General features: G+C 36.8%; 1 protein-coding gene across 12 annotated transcripts in view; it reads left to right on the forward strand.

The window, feature by feature from the left end:
• Positions 1 to 21574, forward strand: part of PHF21A (PHD finger protein 21A) — a 191130-nt gene that overhangs the window by 35334 nt on the left and 134222 nt on the right. For all 12 annotated transcript variants that reach the window (XM_077767422.1, XM_077767430.1, XM_077767429.1 and 9 more), the window contains 2 exons: positions 4886 to 4918; positions 7236 to 7301. In XM_077767422.1, coding sequence (XP_077623548.1) covers positions 4886 to 4918; positions 7236 to 7301 — 99 coding nt within the window. The remainder of the gene's footprint in view (positions 1 to 4885; positions 4919 to 7235; positions 7302 to 21574) is intronic.

A 21574-nucleotide genomic window follows, 5' to 3' on the forward strand; every position in this document is an offset into this window, starting at 1 on the left:
CTCAGTTTTTGTCAGCATTCAAGAGTCTCTCATGGTTTGCCTCTCTTCCTTTCCCCCACCATTTCCCCCCTTCTTCTCCCCCTTGTTCCTCCGTCAAGTTCCTCCTAATCCTCCTGTACGTGCAAACATATGATATTTGTCCTTCTCTGCCTGACTTATTTCGTGTAATGAGACATGTTTAAGTTGACTGACATTTATACCAAAGTTTTTATGCTCAGCTTTATGCCTTAATTCCAATCTCTGGTAAATAAAACATCACATGTTTAATTTCACATTTCACAATTCTTACAATTTTCCTCAGGTATGTAGGCTAAACACACCTTAAAAGTATATAGGTAAAGTTACATTAATAATTGTTTTTATAATGTCAATAAAATAATATTAAATATGTATAATATGTTTTTATGTATACTACATCTATTTTAATGTAACTGCAACCCAGACATAAAGCCATCCTTAAATAACTGGATCCTTAGCATTTATTTTTGTAAGCACAATATCACTGTTTATATCCCTTTCCTAGACATTAGCTGGATGTGGTCCTAGGTTCAAGATAAACGCATAGACACACACAATCAAAAGTGATAAATGATGATGAATTGACTACTTTTGAATGCTTGGGGTGTGGGAGTAGAAAGGAGAAGGGAATTACTTTTCTAAAGGTGTTTGTTCCTACGTATAGTTTCTCTTGTTTTACCTGAGTAGTTGAGTGTAAGATTAATTTCTGAAATTGTTGGTAGCTCACCTTGAGCATTTGATAACTACTACTAAATTTGCAAGTTGCTTAGAATTAAGGTGGATGAGAATTTATAGGAAAGCTTCAAAGGCATACACACACACACACACACACACACAGGCATACACACACACATACATACACACACAGACAGACACACACACACACACAAAGTCTCTATGTGTTCAGAATCCCTTCTGCTGCTTTGCATCTGTTAAACTCTTGCTCAGTAGTAGTCTTACAGTTTGCTGTGTACAGATGGGCTTTTCTGTGTGAAGGGTGTTTTGTTTCATGGTAATTTTAAGAAATTTAGTATATAATAAGTTATGCACATTTTATTTCATTTGGCCCTAGTTCCATTAGTAATTGAGAATAAAAATCTGTTTATAAAAATAAGTTTGTCTTTTTCCCAGGTTGTAGGTATTTTAACCAAGAGGTGTGTGTGGAATACTTAATTTGGCTGAATGGCAAATGACAACAGTTTGTTCAAAGTTTACATCATCACAGAGGAAATTCCTGGAGAACAGTAATCAATCTGAAATCTGTATGGATCAAAGATATTTAACAAAGTTGTCCATGATTTTAGGAGATATTCCTCCTCTCAAGACATAAATTGAACTAAATTACTAAAAATGAGAATTCTTAAATATTATTGGGGTACCTGGGAGGAGGTGCCTCAGCGGCTCAGTTGGTTATGTCCGACTTTGGCTCAGGTAATGATCTCACGGTTCGTGGGTTCAAGCCCTGCGTCAGACTGTGTGCTTACAACTCAGAGCCTGGAGCCTGTTTCAGATTCTGTGTCTCCGTCTCTCCCTGCCCCTCCCCTTCTTGTGCTCTATCTCTGTCTCAAAAATAAACAAACATTAATTAAAAATATATATATTATTTTGTTTTATTTTTTTAGTTCAAGCATAGCATTTTATTGACATAATTATGAAAACATTTAATGTTTTTTCTGTTTTATTTATTTATTTATTTTTTAAAATATTTTTATTTTATTTCTAGGATAGAGAGAGACAGCGTGAACAGGGGAGGGTCAGAGAGAGAGGGAGACACAGACTCTGAAACAGGCTCCAGGCTCTGAGCTGGCAGTCAGCAGAGAGCCCGACGTGGGGCTCGAACCCACGAACCGCGAGATCATGACCTAAGCGAAAGTCGGATGCTTAACCGACTAAGCCACCCAGGCGCCCCTGTTTTTTCTGTTTTAAAATCTAATTTAGTTTGTTGACTCAAAAGGGATGTAATATTCTTCTGAAAGTTATCCCAGTCTCCTAATATTTACATTATCTATTTCCCTATATATTTAACTATTTTTTAGCATAAATCAGAGCTTTTATAGTCATTCTTAATTATTACATATTTTGTTTGTACAATAGTCATTTCTATGTTGGATAATATTTAACTTATATACTTGGAAACATTTTCACTGTAATTACATTTAGAACACTATTTTGGGAAAAAATTAACTATTAACAGTAAATACAAGTGACCTGCCTTATTTGTAAATCTTATGTTGTTATTCTGGTTGTATATGTGCTAAGCTTCATGATTACTGATTATGACAAGTTCAGGAATGCCAGAAATGACATCAAAGGAGGCACTGTCTATTAGGCTGAGGCCAAAGCCAGATCATATATTTGGCTAAATACCAGAGCAAAAGCCACCCCTTTGCCATATCCAGTAAGGGGTAGAATTAGGGCTGAAACTGAGTTTACGCAATAGAAACACGTTAGGAAAGTATTGCTGTGGTAGAAGTATATATTTTTTCTTTATGTACAGGGAGATGGCTAAGAAAGTAGCAATGTACACATTGTTGATGTTGAGTAAATGTTTAAATCATAATGGTTTGTGATGGGCATCTCATCTTTTTTTGAGAAATTGCCTTTTTGATTATTCTCACACAGATTTGATGGAAGCCGTATTTAAACTTTTGGAGTATTTACACGAAACAGAGAATAGTATAAAGCAGAGATTAGTAAACTTTTCCTGTTAAGGGCTAGACAGTAAAATTTTTTACACTTTTTGAGTCATTTATGGTGTCTGTCACAACTATTCTGCTGCTGTACAGACAACGCAGTGTCCTAATAAAACTTTATTTATAAAAACAGATGGTAGGCTGGATTTGCCTCTGGGCTATAGTTTATGCCCACCCTTAGCATAAGGTATATCCTCATAAAAAATTGCTGTATTCTTGCAAAAGAAAGTAGCTTAACTTTGATAACACAGTGTTGGCTTAAAGTCACTAGGCATTTGGATGGTCTAGTTAAGTTGCCCAGTTTGTCCTGTCCTGCCTCTGATTATCTAAACTGCAGCTTGACTCCTTATAGATAGAAAATTTGGTTTGTTTATTTCCTCCAAGAGGGGAGGCTTAATATGGTTGTCTGTCAGTTTTTAAGTTCCAGTGTCATGAAAGAAAACCTTTTTTGGGCTTTAAAAAGGCAACTTTAGTGTAGTAGCCAACTCCCTAGTAATTAAGCTAAAAAGCAAAACAAAGGACTTTTTTCACTGAAGAGTGTGGCTAGCCTTTAGGCTGCACTGGCAAAAATGTATGTGTATAAAACATGTTTCAGTTACACTGAACTCTTAGAATGTGTTATTTCTGTTTTGTAGATTAAGGACAGGATATTGAAGAGTTACTACTGTCACTTATGAAGTAGAATATGGTAATAACTTGTGTTGCCAACCTCAGCTATCCAGAATGTATCTAAGTACCTGAAGTAAGACTCTTGACCAACTATAGTAAATAATAGAAGTCATTCACTAGAGAGTGTACATTTTACTCCAGGGGGATCATTTCTTAAGCCATTACAGCCTATTCGATCATTTTAGAATTAGTGAGCATATCACACAGCAGATCACAAGTAGCAAATCTGAGTTGGGGTTCAAGAGCTCTTGGAAGAGACATAATAATATTAGCAAGATTTGCTAGCTAACTCCTTGGCATTACAAAGTAGACTGAAAGGGGTGCCTGGCTGGTTCAATCAGTAGAGCATGCAACTCTTGATCCTAGGGTTGTGAGTCCAAGCCCCAGGTTGGGAGTGGACCCTACTTAAAATAAAATGAAATAGACTAAAAAACTAAAATGCATACATGAGAACTCTTTAAAGCATAGCAGCTAGGGGCCTTTATTGTAGGGGCCTATTGTGTTGTTTATGGAATAGTGTATTAATTGATATAATCATGCCTCTAAGTATCAATAAAAGCTGGCTTTTTTTTCCTATTTAAGAAGGAAGATTAGGTATATATTTTAGAAATACCTTATGACTAAAAAATGTAAAAGTACCTTGTCACTCAAAGAGAGGGACAGATTTTTTAGTTACATGAAAAATTCACTTGCGGAACAGCTTATTTCCAGATACTTTTAGGAATCGGCCTGGTATTTTTTTTTATCCTTCAAATTCTTCTCTCTCTGGTTATTGTTACCTTTAGGCAGTGATGCTTTTAGAAGTTGAGTTAGGTCAACAGGTACCCATTTCTCTTTCCTTTTCATTTATTTGGACTTCTGCTTTCCTTAGTAATTACCTTAGTAAGGTCTTTATCATTAAGTATTCTGGTAGCACTCTCCTTCCCAGAGGAACCCAGGTAGGTAGTTTTGTATTGTTCCTTGACTTCCTTACTCTCAAATACTGAGCATCACTGCTCCACCTAGTACACCCTCCGCAGAGAAGGCAGTGGCAAAGTCGTATCTGACGCTATCCTCCTTTTGTGGCTAAGAACCCAACCAACAGACTTGCCAAATCTGTACTTCGCTGTGTACAAACAGGCCTGTTTTGTTATGGGAGCCGCTTCTTTCCCAGCCTTTTGGGACTCGAAACAATGATAACATTTTAAAGGGATGTTTGGCTTTTGGAACATCCATCTTGTTTAAATTACTTTTTTAAAGCCCCCACCCCCCATTACATCTCTCTAGCTTTGTTAAAAGTGGGAGGTTTTCATTTCCAATACAAAGTGGTAATTTTCTCTGTTTATATAAAGAAGAGTGTCTCATTAACCTTTTATATGGATCGTAGAAGCTTTTGGTCTATTCTGATTACATGTTGCTTATTTTTCTGTGTGGGCTTAAAACTTTAGATTTTTGGGGCCAAGTCTAATTAGCCATAGTGGGTTAATATGTAAGACTGATGGCTCTTTTTCTTTCTTTATCACCAGAAACTGGTTGCTCAAATGAAGCAGGATCCACAGGTAAAATACTACTTTTATTTTTTTAATTTTTAAATTAAAATAATTTAAAATAAAGTAACCATAGGATGCTGATACAGACCAGTACTTAAGTTTTGAAAACTATCTCATGTCTAACAGCAATTATTTTTGCATATTGGTCTTCATATCATAAAGGTTGAGAAAAATCCAGTCATTCTATTATAGTGTAGCTGTTACCATTTCATTTGTTTCATCATCACTTTAGATTAATTGTTTTGAGTATTTGGGGGAAAAATTGAGAGTTAATACTCTTCATATAGCTTAAACTTTATTTTCATAAGCATATTTATTTAGATTCAGAGTTTGTGAGGCTTTCTGTAGTCTCCGAATTTTTGTATATGGCCCAGAACCATTCTCATCTTCTCATAGTTTATAGTACAGAACTTAAATACTTAATTCCTCTATGATTAAATAATTTCAGAATAATTTTTAAAAAGCTTAAAATTTTTTTTATCTTTGAAAGAGCCCTTAAGGTACTTTAAAAGTACCTTGTATAACAATCCAGCAGATCTTACCTTCTCTCTAAATTCTCATAGGAGTTTTTGACTTAGGCATTTTATTCTCTGTCCCTGAAGAGAAATCTTCCTAAAAAGTTATCTGGTCTTTGGGGTGCCTGGGTGGCTCAGTTGGTTAAGCACGCAACTCTAGATCTCACCTTAGGTCTTAATCTCAGCTCAGGTCTTGATCTCAGGATCAAGAGTTCAAGCCCCACGTTGGTCTCTGTGCTGGGTGTGAAGCCTACTTTAAAATAAAAAAGTTGTCTTTGATAAATATATTTATTGTTCAGGAAGTGTCTCTTTCGCAGCCATTATTAGACAGTGGGTCATAAGTTTGGAGAATAGATCAGACTCTTAGGTTTTATTGCCCCATAATTTGTTTACAGAACACTTAGACCCATTATATATGTATGTAAATATGTAAATAAAAGTGTGTATATTTAGCTTGTTAAACATACCATACATGCCTTATTTTAAAATTAAGAAAATAAATTCTTGATTGAAGAATGGTACTGGAACAGTTTGATTTTTGAAAGTAGGATATATATACATTTCCATAAAAATTTAGCAGCCAGTGGCCTAACCATTGTGTTTTAACATGATCCATTGATTCTGAGAGCTGCCATTGATAGCCCTCACTTAACTCACGTTTGACAGTCCAACTTCTTTGAGAAGGTTTTTCATTTTTATTTATTTTTTAAAGTATATTAAATTTTAAAGTATATTAAAAGTTAGATTTAGGGAACAGTAGACCTTAGATTAATAGTTGTTTTTATATTTAATATGGTAACCTGCATCGTCGGCAACTGAAATATTATTAGAAAATATTAGCATTTCTGATATAGCTGGTGGTCATGTAACAGAGTATTTTAATTCAGAGAATCTGGGGGGGGGGGCAGAAAGTCGTTGAACAATCTTGTGAGTGATCTCATTAGAGAAGCTTTATAGCAAATACATTTATAAAAAAGGCAATATAGAGTAAACATAAGGAGGGGAGGATGTGTGCCCCAACCCTGGCGGAAGACCAAGCAGGGTGAATTGAAAGAAATGCTTACAAAACAATGAAGAAAAATTAGTGATTGGAGTGATCTTCAGCCTGTTAGTAGGCTGTCCTGCTACATTAAGCATTTGAAAATTTTCATTTTGGATTTTTCCCCCCACTTGAGTGGAAGGCAAGCATGCTCAGTATATCTCATCTAAAATAGTGTTCTTTTTGGATTCCTAGAATTTTAGAACTGAGAAAATACCCTCGTAGCCAGCGTGTTAATTTGAATGATGTAGTGTTACGGCAGGTGCAGCACTGACAGCTTTTCAAATCTAGGCTAAAATAACAAATGTATTCCACGAAATAAGGAAGAGGGCAGGTGGAGGAAGTACTCTTATCTTTATTGATAATGCCATTAAGCATGCAGTGTATGCATACTTATAACTTCCATTTTCCAGCTTTTGTCCGATTAGTGGAGCTTCAGGTTTTTTGTCAACTGATACCTTCTATAAAGAATAACAATGTTTCAATAGAAAGGAGTACTATTACAGTACAAGATGCTAAAATAGAAAACTTCTTGTAATTTGAAACAATTGCAAAGAAACTGCTCCTATTCCAGTACTAGGAGCTACATTTAGGATTTGCACGTTAGGATTTAGGTGATCACATGACTACGGTTTAATGCATGACAGAGTTGATTGGCTAAATGCTTAAGATTGCTTCATCATTTGTAATACAGTATGCATAAAGTCTTCTTGCTACTATCCTGTTAACAAATGAAATATCTTTCTCACAGATATTTTTTCTTTCCAATCAGAATGCTGATTTAAAGAAACAGCTTCATGAACTCCAAGCCAAAATCACAGCTTTGAGTGAGAAACAGGTAGGGGAAAAAGGAGGGGGGCCTTATTTTTAACATTGTGTTCTAAAGATATGTCTGCTGGAGGCTTCTAGGAGAACTGCTATTTTTCCTCATGTGTGAAAATAAGTGTGGGCAGCCAGACTCAGTTTTAATTTTGTTTGAGCTCTGTTTATCTATTTTTATTTTTGGTTGAAATCAGTGTCTAGAGTATCCCATGGGTATATGTTACTGGCAAATATCTAAAAGCAGTGTGGCAGGCTGCTGTTAACTGTGTTAATTAAACTCCATAGTTTCCCCATAGGGGAAAGAGGTAAAGAAAGTTAGTGGGAGTACGTGATAGGGAATCTTGTAGTTGCTGGATGCGTCTTGTTAACCTGTTTTAAAGGCTTGAAATGACATTTAACTTACTGTGGAGAAAATGGTTGTAAATAAATTGCTCTAAATGTAGGTCTCCTATTCTGATTATCATCATACCTTTATATTATTCTTTATTAGATAGTGACCTATTATGTGAAAAAACATCGGTGGGACCTTGTTAGATTTATTTATATAAAAAGCAAGAGAAGAGCATCTTGCTTTTTTTCCCAAGGACATCTGGAAAGTATTCTTTGGGATTTCTTGTGTAATGACCTCTCCTTCACCAATTCAGGCAGCTCCTGCCACCAGGTGGAGTGTGACAGTTGATAGAGCTCTAAGTAAATGTCCGTGGTATTCCGACAAAGCATTTGTTTTCTTGTTCGTTCCCCACCACCCTCCCTCTGGTGAAAAGGAGCAGCTTTTTGTCTTGAAGTAGGTGACTGTGTGAACCAAATGGAAAAGGTGATTTGCAATCGATAGTTCCTGCTAATGACATCTTATTGAAGATTTTTGACTGAATAGTCCTCAATAATTGATTTTTGGATTTTTTTTAAACATATTTAGTGAAATATAGTAATAAGAGTAATTTATTCTGGGAGATTTCTGATTGTGTTTGTATTGTGTATTCTAAGGGGAGAAATACATTTTGAGAACTACGTGGAACAGATACGAGTCGTTAATGGTTCAGAATAGAATCTTTATCCAAGCCGAGTGAACAGCGGCTTTTTTCCTCCCTACTCCTGTTCTTATGCTTCTGCGTTTCCCCATCTTGTCATCTCCAGAGACAGGAGGTAGTTTAGATTAGATTAGGGAATTGCCAAACTAAAATTGGGAGGAGGTAGCATGGTAGAGAACAATTTGTAAGGAAAAAGTATAAACAGAGTTCGTTAGTATGTATTTGGCTCTGAAAGTGATTCAGTTCTCTAAAGTCAAAATGATGTGTGTTAGTGAAAGTGTTCTAGCTTTAAAATTCTCTTAGCACTGAGCCGCCTTATAGTTTCAGGGTTAGTTTGACAAGATGCCAATGAATGACTCACTTTTGCTGAAAAATGCACGTGTTCCAGCAGAGAAAGAAGGTGAGAACTGATTAGTGGAGTTGGGAGTGGCGGATGCGGTCACAAAGTTAAGACAACCTAAGGCTACATTTGGGGAAAATGGGGCAATTGAAAAAATGTACATTTATTTGAAATTTGTGTTTGTGAGAACTGATGTAAAGATTTGGTTTATTTCTATATCTTTTTATTCTTTAATTTCTTTTTCCTACTAGGGGCCTCACTTAATAGAAAGTTGCAACCTTTTATGTTTATGTTCAGTAAGACATTTCATCAAGTGACAAAATCTGTCATCTAACAAAGTTTGACTTTTAGAAACTAGAATTTTAAAAAATGGGCCCGGCATCAGGAAAATCTTAGGTATACAAAGTAAAGAGAGTAGAGTCAGAAGCTGAAATGCAGTCTTGGCAATTTTTGAAAATTTTCTTAACTGTTAAAACAACCTTTTCGATAGAACAGAAAATACATCATTTTTAGGTAAGCTAGTACTTGAAGGAAGCACAGCAATAAAGTTCAAAAGCTGGTCCTTCCTCAGGGGCACCTGGGTGGGTCAGTCAGTTAAGCATCCAGCATCCGCTCAGGTCATGATCTCACGGTTCATGGGTTCGAGTCCCACGTTGGGCTCTGCCGACAGCTCAGAGCCTGGAGTCTTCTTCGGATTCTATGTCTCCCTCTCTCTCTCTCTGCCCCTCCCCCTCTCATGCTCTGTCTCTGTCTCTTAAAAATAAATAAACATTTAAAAAAAAGAAAAGCTGATCCTTCCTCAGACTTATTTCCAACACGAAACATTGATAATTAATTTAAAATAGCTTTATTTTACCGCAGATGCCTAATGCTGAATGCCTAGCATTTTCCTTTTCCTTCTCAAAAGATCTACTTAAGCCTCTGGCAAAACACTGATTTGCCTTTTACTTTAATAACCAAAATCTGAATTACCTTACTCACAAAACAACTATTTTAATTTAACATTAATTTTTTTTGGTTGTGAGAAAAATGCTAAATATAGCAAAGTTCAAAGAGTGCTATATTCCAGAATTAACAACTATTAATCCTCTGTCAATATTTGTTCTTATTTTTTATCTATATGTACTTTTCTGTAGTCATTTTTCTATATCCACTTGAAAACTTAATTTATGTAAAAAATAGATGCATACATTCTCTTTTTTGCTTTATTAAAAAAACAAAACATTGCAGATAGTCATCAATTCTTATGGTGGGCGCTTATCAGTTCTTATTTGTTATTGCTCTCTCAATCTTTGGTACTTACTTAGTTTCCTTCTCAAGACTAACTGTGAGATGTTATGTTCCATTTGGGAAAATATGGTCTTTAGTGAGCATCTTTCATGGATAAAACTCAGTGAATTTCATTGAATTCTTCGTTAGAAGGTTCTAGTGTTTTCAAACTGCAACTTGAGATTTCTTTTTTTTTCTTAAATAGTTTATTATCAAGTTGGTTTCCATATAACACCCAGTGCTCATCCCAACAAGTGCCCTCCTCTGTGCCCATCACCCCCCTTCGCCTCTCCCACACCCCCATTAACCCTCAGTTTGTTCTCAACATTCAAGAGTCTCTCATGGTTTGCCTCCCTCCTTCTCCCCAACTATTTTTCCCCTTCTTGTCCCCCATGGTCCTCCGTTAAGTTCCTCCTAATCCACCTATATGTGCAAATGTATGGTATCTGTCCTTCTCTGCCTGACTTATTTCGCTCAGCATAACACCCTCAAGTTCCATCCATGTGGCTACACGTGGCCAGATTTCATTCTTTCTCATTGCCATGTAGTATTCCCATTGTATAGATAAACCACATCTTCTTGATCCATTCGTCATGCAACTTGAGATTTCTGAATAAGCTCTCCATTGCAGATTTTGAAGTCAGCCCCTTGACCCACAAGGCTTTAATTTGCGGTTGACAGTTTTAACTCAGGAAATCCCCTGACTTGATTGGCTAAATGAATTATATGTTATGGAACCATTAAAAATCATGGTTTCAAGAATATTCTGATACTACAGAGGGTGCTCATGATAAAGCAAGGGAAAAACACATCGGCTTCCTATGCATTATAATCCCATTTTTTAGTGTTTTGTATGTATACATATGTACATAGGCATGTGAATACATGTAAAACAGTGTCATAAAATGTTGGGAGGTGATGAATTTACAGGTAGATTATTTTTTCTTTATAGTCTTAGTATATTTGCTTTAGTCTCCACAATAAATGTATTTTCTTTTCATACCAGAAACAGACAAGAAACATTATTTTAAAAAATTTTAACACGAAGTTTTGTCTGTTCCCCGGGAGAGTTAGCATTTAAATATCTAATGACATTCTCCTCATGGTATGTGAACCACTCGAATCAGAGAATCTAACTATTTTAGACACTAGTAATACTGACGTGTGGAAGCAACTATTAATTTCTTTAACAGGTTCATTCCTCCTCAGTTTGGCATGATGTGTGGTCTTTTGCTCGTCAGAATAGAGGTTCTGATATTGGAGCCATTCTATGTAGTTGCTTTCCTACTTACGCTGCTTTTATTCTGTTTTCCTATAGAAGCGGTCTTAACATCCCCAGATTTGTTGCTTGCCCCTGTGGTGACTCAGGCTTATGTCATAGCAGTTGCATCTTTCATTCCTCCTGCCTTGAACAGTTTGTTACCCAACCTTTCTTCACCTGGTGCTCTCCTGGCCGGGCATTAGGTCACAGCTTAAATGTTAGTGCTTCAGAGGACCTGTCCCTTAGATGCCTTTCTCCTGTCAAAATCAACTGTTTCTATTCTAATCTCTTATTGAACCCTTCATTTTTCTTTCATAGCTGTGCCAGTTAGGATTAGGCTCAGCTGTGAATGACTGAAAACTAAAAATGAAAATGGCTTAAAGAAGGTAGAATTTTCTTCCTCTCTCATGTAAAAGCTCTGTAGGTGCACTAGGGCTGATGATAGTGGTTCCACAGTGTCAGGGAGCCCCAGCGCCTCCTGTTCCGTTGCTCTGCCACTCTCAGCATGAGGCTTCCACATCATAGTCCAAAATACCAGCTCCATCTGGTAAGAAGGGGAAAAGCAACAAAAAGCAAGCCCTTTATTTTGAAGGATGCTTACTGGAAGCTGTATATACCACTTCCAATTAGATCCCGTTGGTAAGAGCTTAGTCGTGTGGGTCCCGCTAGGAGCAAGGAAGGCTGGAAAGTGTAGTCTATTCCAGGTGTCCATAGGCAGATAAAATTCAACGACTCTGGTACTGAGTAAGAAGAGGGGAATAAACCCTGGGAATAATTAGCAATTTCTGTCATAGTAACTTAATTACCATTTGTAATTGCACATGTGTAATAATTATTTTTTAATATAGATCTTCCTCAATAGACTTAGTTTCAAGAGGTTTTAGGGAACAGGGGTGCAACCCTGGGTGCCTCAGTTGGTTAAGTATCCCAACTAGGGCTCAAGTCATGATCTCACGGTACATGAGTTCAAGCCTTGCATTGGGCTCACTGCTCTCAGCGCAGAGCCTGCTTGGGATTCTTGCTCTCTCCTCTCTTTGCCCCTCCCCTGCTCATGCTTTCTCTCTTTCTGTCTCTCTCTAAAAGTAAAAAATAAACTTAAAAAAAAAAGTTTTAGGGAATGTGTTTGTCTTATTTACTTCTTTGTTCTGAATATAGTACTTTGTATAATATTTAGCATAAAATAATATTTGGTACAGAAAAGCATTTGTATTTTTTCAGTGAATTATTTTATTCACTTGATCTTTTTCTCTATTTTTAGATAACCTTTTAATTTTTAATTTTTATTTTTTTATTAAATTTTTAATTTTTGTGTTTGAGAAAGCATGTGAGTGGGGGAGGGGGGAAGAGGAAAAGGGAGAGAATCTTAAGCAGAATCTGCAGGAGCCTGCTTAAGATTCTCTCCCTCTTCCTCTGCCCCTCTCTCTCTCAAAAAAAAAAAACCATCTTGCTTTTTATGTCTTTTAAACTGAAAGTATTATGAGCATTTTACATTTTTGAGTGTTTTTTTAACATGTGATTTTTATGGGTTCAGATATTTAATGGTCTGGCCAGATTATAAATAATTTAGTGATTCCTCTAATATTTGATGATAGGATGTTTCCAGTTTTTCTGCTATTGTAAATACTGCTGTGATAGACACACTCGAGTATGAATCTGTTTCTCTCTGATTGCTTTTAAGATAAATTCTTAGGTGTGAGGTTACTGGATGTATTTGTCAGCTATTGCTGTAATGGTTCTGCATAACAAACCAGTGTTTTACTGAGTGGCTTAGAACACACTGGGTCTGTATATCAGTTGGGGTATCCCTGATCTGGGCTAAGCTTGGCTGGACACGTCTACTGTAGTTTGTGGGTTGGCTGGCCCTGCCTCCAGGCTGTAGGTTGGGTTAGGTCTGTTCTGTATGGGTTTATTCTGAGGCCCCCACCACAAAGGGGCGCCGCCACCTGGAGCATACCCATTTCGTGGTTTATCCCCAGAATACAAGAAGCAGGCCAAACTACAAAATGCATTTTAAGCCTCTGCTGGCTCCAGGTCTTTTAACATGTCATGAGCCAAAACAAATCATGTGGCCAAGTCCTGGAAGGTTTCGTGACGGAGCGTGTGGATGTATATAATTTTGTAAGAGAATATAAAGCATTGAGAACAATAATCCACCTGCCATAGTTGGTTAAAGTTAATATAAAAAAAACTTTAGTATGCTTAAAAACAACAACAAACTCTTACTACTTATTTCCAAATAGCCTCCAAAAAAATGTTGTATCAGATTAACAGCATCTATGAGAGTACCTCGATTTTCCCAGGAGATACCCTGTAGGGGGAGAAAACGTTTTGCTAGGAAGATGGATTAATAGGTGTCTGATGCTTATCTGGAGGTATGTTTTTTAAGCCATTTGTCCGATATTCCATACTATTCCTTAGAATTCCTTAGAAACATTTTAGTTTTAGGTTTTATTTTTCTTTTACCCTTTTTCCTATTTTTCTTGTTCCTTTTTAAAGAGGTAACACCTTCATAGTCTTTGGTCTTTGCTACTGGATTGTTTTTCTGATTCTGTGTTTAAAAATTATAGTCTCTGTTCCATACAGATTGCTTAACCTAATACAAGATGTAATACTTTTCTGGGTTTAATAAATAGTTGCCATTTATGAAACCATTCTCATTTTAAATTTGAACATATTTTACTAAAATTGATTCTGAAGCCTTTGGGAGAGGAGTTTCTGTTCCTGTCATAACTAATTATGTTTCTCATGCATATAACAACATAATTTAAGCTAAGTAGGTGACTTGAACAATGGACTGTGGGTGGGGGAAGGGAAACTGGGAGTTTGATCCTTTTCCTGATTTTGTAACAGACAATTCTGATAGATTTTGATTTAGCAATTTAATATGTCTCTTATTTATGGAATGCTTAGATAATGTCTTTTAGGAGTTAATGAACATGTATCTTTTGAATGCACTGAATATTTTTGGAGGTAAGTTCTATTTAAATGGAAATTGTTAGCTTTGGTCATGATGGTTAACTTCATCTCATATGGAACACCTTTACCCTTACATGTCAAGTACTACTTTTTTAAGGACTTAGGACATTTAATGCAGTCATGAGTAAATACTTCCATGTAATACATAAACTGAGACATGGACTGTGACTTAGCTGTGATTATCTGTATATAGTTAATCAGTATCTGATTCAAGATTGGAATCCAGATCACTGTATTCTTTGTTCAGTTTTATTTGGTTAATTCTTAAAGTACTGTGTGGACCTTTATCAAATGTTATTTTTAAATAGGTATTAGGAGTAATAGATACATTGCTTTTAGGCTTCATTGCCTTGGAGTTAAGTAAGTAAATTAGTTCTTTTTGTCTCATATGCTAACCTGATACATGACTATCTCCAGCCTCTGATGCCATTGACCATAGAATGTTACCGTTTCTCATTCATAATCAAACTAGTGGCATATCACATTAGAATTTAGAGTTATTATTTTCTTAGAGTTTAGATCCTTGAATTATGATGGGAATCTGACCTCACCTTTGTCCAAAGCTTAGGAGTTCCCTCGGATTTAGTCAGGTTCATCCCTCCTGCACAATATTTATGGGAAACCATTGGTTCAGTTGTTTGTTGAGTTTCCTGCATCTTGTATACATAGAGCATCAGCCTCTTCTCCCTGTTGGTTTTTTTAAAATATTTTTTAATGGTTTAAAAAAAAATTTTTTTTTTAATTTCTGAGAGAGAGACAGTGTGAGCAGGGGAGGGTCAGAGAGAGAGGGAGACACAGAATTTGAAGCAGGCTCTGGCCTCTTGAGCTACCTGTCAGCACAGAGCCCGATGTAGGGCTTGAACCCACAAACTGTGAGATCATGACCCAAGTCGAAGTTGGATGCTTAACCGACTGAGCCACCCAGGCGCCCCTCCCTGTTGTTTCTTTAACCTTTATCTTGGAGTACAGTTGTCGCTATTGCTAGTATTATACCTAACTAGTCAAGATATGATTATCTCTTTAAGACAGAGAAGCTTGATGACGTTATTCATATTTCAGTAATGTGTGCCATGTTATTGTAGGACATTTTACCTCAGTGTGGTGAAGAAAATCAAATAAGTTGCTGATTTCTACCAAATGCAGCAGTCTGCTTCTCTTAGTAGGTTAGGGCAATGTTCTCAGTTCATTTAACCATTTATTTTTGATGCTGGCAGATGGAATGACTTTTTTTTTTAAGTTTGTTTATTTATTTTGAGACAGAGCACACATGATCAGGGTAGGGGCAGAGACTGAGGAAGAGAGAGAATCCCAGGTAGGCTCTGTGCTGTCGGTGTGGAGCCCAATGTGGGGCTTGGTCTCACAAATCATGAGATCATGACCCGAGCTGTAATCAGAAGTCGGATGCACAACCATTGAGCCACCCAGGCACCCCTGGAATGGCTTAAATTTTTTTTTTAAATGTTTATTCATTTTTAAGAAACAGAGAGAGACAGAGTATGAGCAGGGGAGGGGCAGAGAGAGAGGGAGACACAGAATTCAAAGCAGGCTCCAGGCTCTGAGCTGTCAGCACAGAGCCTAACATGGGGCTCAAACCCACAAACTGTGAGATCATGACCTGAGCCAAAGTCAGATGCTTAACCAACTGACCTACCCAGGTGCCCCGGAATGACTTTTTAAATTCAACTTCAGCTCAGGCCTTGATCTCACTTTTTGAGAGTTCAAGCGCCACATCACATGGGGTTCTCTGCTGATAGCTCAGAGTCTGCTTCAAATCCTGTCTCACTCTTTCTCTATCCCTCCCCTCCTCTCGCTCTCTCTCAAAAATAAAATAAACATTTAAAAATTAATTTGAAATTCTTAATGCTCATCATCAGATGTTACATGTCTTAACACTGAACTACTAGAATCCACTGTATTTTTCCCCTTCTTTACTCATTTCTTAATTATCAAAGACCGTTTGCCTCAAGCAATGAACATCTAGTCAAGGTCCAAGTTTGTGGAGCTTTACCCAAACCCTGTATTTAGTGACTCTTCACTTTGACTCTTTGGAGTCTTTAAGCTAACTTTTGACTGGTAGGATGGTGTGCACAATAAATACTTTTTTAATAGGGCTTTGCCCTGACTTCATTTTTCTACTGTATGAGGAAATTAATTTGTGCTTTTTTTTTTTTTTTTTTACAAATAGTTTATTGTCAAATTAGTTTGTGCTTTTAAATGTTCTATTTCCTTAAAGTTATTCCCTTCTCCCTAGGATCTGTGTTTCTTGAAAATGTCTTTATCTTTCTAAGATTCTGACTTTTCTGTTTATTCTGCATACATTTATTGTGAGTTTTCTATAGTGAAAAGCATGGTACCAGGTCCATGGAGGCTCTCAAGAATGAGAGTCTTGCAAATGACATATCCGATAAAGGGTTAGTATCCGAAACACATAAACAACTTCTAAAACTCAACACCAAAGAAACGAATAATCCAATTAGAAAATGGACAGAAAAAATGAACAGACATTTCTCCAAAGGACATCCAGATGACCAGCAGACACATGAGAAGATGCTCAATATCACTCGTCATCAGGGAAAAGCAAATCAAAACCGCAATGAGATAGCATCTCATGCCTGTCAGAATGTCTGAAATCAGAAACTCAAGAAACTACAAATGTTGATGAGGTTGTGGAGAAAAAAGAACCCTCGTGCACTGTTGGTGGGAATGCAAACTGGTGCAGCCACTGTGGAAGACCGTATTGAGGTTCCTTAAGAAATTAAAAATGGGACCACCATATGATCCTTTAATCTCACTACTGGCTATTTACCCAAAAATATGAAAACAATAATTCAAAGATATACATATGTACCCCTGTGTTTACTACAGCATTATTTACAGTAGCCAAATTTCAGAAGCAGCCCAAGTGTCCACTGATGTAGGTGAATAGATAAAGATGTAGTTTATGTATACAGTGGGATGTTATTCATAAAAAAGAATAAAATCTTGGCATTTGCAACAACATGAATGGATCTAGAGAGTATAGTGCTAAGTGAAATAAGCCAACGAGAGAAAGACAAATACCGTATGATTTCACTCGTATGTGAAATTTAAGAAACGAAACAAAGGAAAAAGAGACAACCAATAAACAGGCTCTTAACTATAGAGAACAGATGGTTACCATATGTGAGGTGGGCAAGGTAATGGGTGAAATAGGTAAAGGGGATTAAGAGTCTCCTTTGATGAGCACTGAGTAATACATGGAACTGTTGAATCACTGTATTGTATACCTGAAACTAGTATAACACAATGTTAACTATACTAGAATTAAGAATAAAAAAAATAGAAAATATTACACTGTTATTTCTTTGTGATTGGCTATCACCTTTAAGACATATGAGCTCATTAGTATTGATGCCTTTAGCAGCTCATTCTTTTTTTTTTTTTTTTTTTTTTACAAATAGTTTATTGTCAAGTTGGTTTCCATATAACACCCAGTGCTCATCCCCACAAGTGCATTCCTCCATACCCATCTTCCCCCTTCCCCTCTCCCACACCCCCATCAGTCCTCAGTTCGTTCTCAGTATTCAAGAGTCTCTCATGGTTTGCCTCTCTCCCTCTCTCCCACTATTTCCCCCCTTCTTCTCCCCCTTGGTCCTCTGTTAAGTTCCTCCTAATCCTCCTATGTGTTTAGCAGCTCATTCTTGATTGATTCTCTTGTATCCTTTCCTGCCTTATACACTCCAGAAATTCCCTGGTGTCATCTATATTTACTGGGCTTAGTTCTCTGTGCCTTTGCATATGCTCTTCTCTACAGCCAGAATTCTCTTTCCTCTTTACCTGGTAAATTCCTACTTATCCTTTGAAGACCCAGGGTAAGCAAAGATCCTCTAGAAAGTTTTCCTTGACTTCTTGCCACTCTCCAGGCAAAGCCAGATACTCCTCTTCTATGTACTCATGGTATTTGTGCCCACCTCTCTTTATTTGTACTCACTGCACTGTGTTGTAATTATTTGTAAGCTCCTTGAGGACAGAGAATGTGTCCTCCTCCTCATATTTGTACCCCTCAAGCCTAGCATGGTAGATATGTAGCCGTTGTTTTGGAATGTATTAAATCATTGTGATTTCAAGAAGCTAGTAGCCTAGTAAGGTGGCTTATGATGTGATGGCTTAATGTGATGGCCTGTAATGGCTAATGCATTTTACCATTAAAAGATTTCCCATTCAAATAGTTCAATTTCCTGCCTTTGAGAAAAAATATTCTCAATATTGTTTCCTACCTGAATGTTTTAGGAGTGTTCAATAGCATTTTAAACTATTTCAATTCAGGGGTACCTGGGTGGCTCAGAAGGTTAAGCGTCCGACTTCAGCTTAGGTCATAATCTCACGGTTTGTGAGTTCAAGCCATGCATCAGGCTTTGTGCTGACTGCTTGGAGCCTGGAGCCTGCTTCAGATTATGTGTCTCCCTCTGTGAGATTCTGTGCCCCTTCCCCACTCATGTTCTCTCACTCTCGCTCTCTCAAAAATAAAAATAAACATTAAAAATTTAAAAAACGAAACAAAAAAACTTTTTTAGTTCAGAGTAGCTTTATCGTGGTTTCAGAAAAGGAAAACTTTTATGAAGTGAAGTAGTATAAACCAATAAATGATTCGGGCCAGCAGTCTGGAGAAACAGTCTTTGTGCTGTTGCTACATCAGTTATCTCTGTCTTTTGTACCTTCTTTGAGTTCTCTTTAGGCTTCTTCTCCTGACCGTATAAGACATGCTTACATCTCTTTATCCTTCTAAATAACAAAAATTCCTTTGTTTCTTAATTTCTTTTGCCATTGCCCTGTCTCTCTGTCCTTGTATTATTAAACCTCCTGAAAGTTTCATCTCTGTTGTTTTTATCTTAGTCTGTTTTTGATGTTACTTTCTCTTACCTCAACCCTTTATCAACCCACTGCAGTCAGTTTCCATCTTCATTTTGTTCTAGTGAGCTCACTGAAACTTGTAGTAACAAAATTATGAGATCTAAAGTACATTTTTTAAAATTCATTTTACTTGAACTAACTTCAGCATTTCAGATTAATGACCATTTTCTTCAGGGAACCAGGAACCTTCCTTTCCTGTTTTTTTGTTTTGTTTTGTTTTGTTTTTTTTTTTTTTTTTACTTCTTTGAATGCATCTACTCACTTTTCTTCTTAGGTACTTCTTCCTCAGCCTACCCTTTAAAAATTAATATTAATGGTGTTTCATCCTTGACTTCTTTTTCATCTTGCTCCGTTTTCCTCTGTAGGTGACATACAGCCTTAAACCACCACCAAATGCCACTGACCTCCAAATCTTTATTCCTCTTCCTCTCTCCTGAGCTCTAGAGAGGTGTTCATTGTCAGCATCTGCTTGTTGGATGTCCCAGAGCTCCATATTTTCCAGATGGAACCCCAAATCCACCCCCTTCAAATTCCACTTCTCTCCCTTTCGGTTAATGACACTCCATTTATCCAGTGGCCACGCAAAACCTGGAAGTCATCATGGGCTTTTTGTCTGTCTCTCAGTCCCTCATCCATAATTACAAAGTCCTGTTTATTCAGGTTCCTTACCATTGCCCACGCCACCTACCCCCTTTCTGTAGCATTCCCTTGTATCTACTCCCTATCTTTTATCATCCAACTTTTCACTATTATCAGGAAGATATTAAATACAACCCTTGTATGTTGGCTTTTCTGCTTGTGATGCTTCAGTGATGCTTGTGATGCTTAGACTCTAGGAAAAAATCCAAATTTCTTACGGTAGCTCTAAAAACCTTTCATTATCTCACCCGTGAGCCTCTCCATTGAACTCATATATACACCTTGTCCTCAAGACTTGACACATACTTAAATTTTCATGGTTATGTTCTATTGTTTCTTTGACCTAGAATATTCTTTCCTGTCTTCTTTGTTTAGTACTAAATCTAGGGTGATCTTCTACCCTTTGACTTGGCAGGCTCATTTACAGGACACCACAGTACAGAAATAGCTAAACATGAAAAACTGAAAACAACTACACATATATCAGGGTGCATTAGCAAGTAATAACAATAAAGAGTTAACAATATGCATATTATGAAGTAGTTAACAAATGGAAAGATGAATGGAAGGTGAAAAAAGCAAATTGTAAAACAGATGTACAGTATGATTTATTTAAAATGCAGAATATTAAAAAACCATTTGTGTATATGCATTCATGGCATTTATACTTGAAAATAGGTGGGAAAAATTCTAGATTATCTAGAATGGTTCGCATGGAGCTATTAACAGTAATTTCCTCTCAGAAGTGTGAGATTCAAGAGAAGTGACCAAGGTAGCTGGCACTTTTAACTTTCTATACTTTTATTGTCTGTATTTTTTATAAGGAACGTACTAGTTTTTTTTAAACTAGTGAAGTAACATAAGTACAGAAAACTACATACACACGTGTATATACTTATGTGTACGTATATATGGCTCATACGTTTTTGTAAGCCGAAACACCTGGATAACTAGCACCCATGCCAGTATCTGATATTTCACCCATTACTACAGAAATGATTCTAGGTTTTCTTCAGTTCATTCCAATTCCCTTCCACCAGAGAAACCACCATCATGGCTTCTAACAGCATAGATCAATTTTGCCTATATATGAAATCACATAGGGTCTACTCTTCTTTCTCATTTTATTAAATGTTGTGTTTATGAGATTACATCTGTTTCTTTGGAAGTTTTTTGAAAAAATGCTTATTTTGACATATAAGAGTCATAAGAAGTTGTCCTTTGAAATTTTAAATCGCTAAAGAAAAAAAGTTTATTCTCTCCTGGATATACCCAGCCCTAACACCTTTTGGCTTAGTTAAATGCCTTCTTTTGTGAATTGATTGCTCCTTGCTCGGTTTCTCTTACCACATTTCTTTAATTATTTGTATGTTTATCTCCTTCGAGATTGTGAGTCTCTAAGAACTGCATTCCTTTCACCCTTAAAACCCACTGTATACCGAGTGCTTCACACATAATGGAACTTAAACATATGTTAAAGAAGGGCAAGCAGTTCAAGTCCTGGCTGTGCCACTTCCTGACTGGCCTTGTGTCTGTTGAATTTCTCTGAACTGGTTTCCTCATCTGTAATTGTGGGCATTAGAATTGTGTTAGTTCGGATGCTTTTAGCTGTATGTAACTGAAAGGCTAACTGCAAGTGGCTAAAACAATAACTGGACTTACTAATTCATCTAATAATTTGCTAGAGTTGTCCAGTCCAGCAGCTTAGCACCGGGAGAACCCATGACCTGCTCATCTTTCCTGCTCTGCCACCCTCAGCATGTCAGCAGACATTGCTCATGGTCATTGTGTTATCTCCCAGCTTTATATCCTCACAAATGAACAGTCCAGGGCAAAAAAAAAAAAAAAAAAAAAAAAAAAAAAAATTTTTTAAAAAGTTTTTTTTT

The sequence above is a fragment of the Crocuta crocuta genome, unplaced genomic scaffold, assembly GCF_008692635.1.
Source record: "Crocuta crocuta isolate KB4526 unplaced genomic scaffold, BGI_CrCroc_1.0 scaffold330, whole genome shotgun sequence".
NCBI lineage: Eukaryota > Metazoa > Chordata > Mammalia > Carnivora > Hyaenidae > Crocuta > Crocuta crocuta.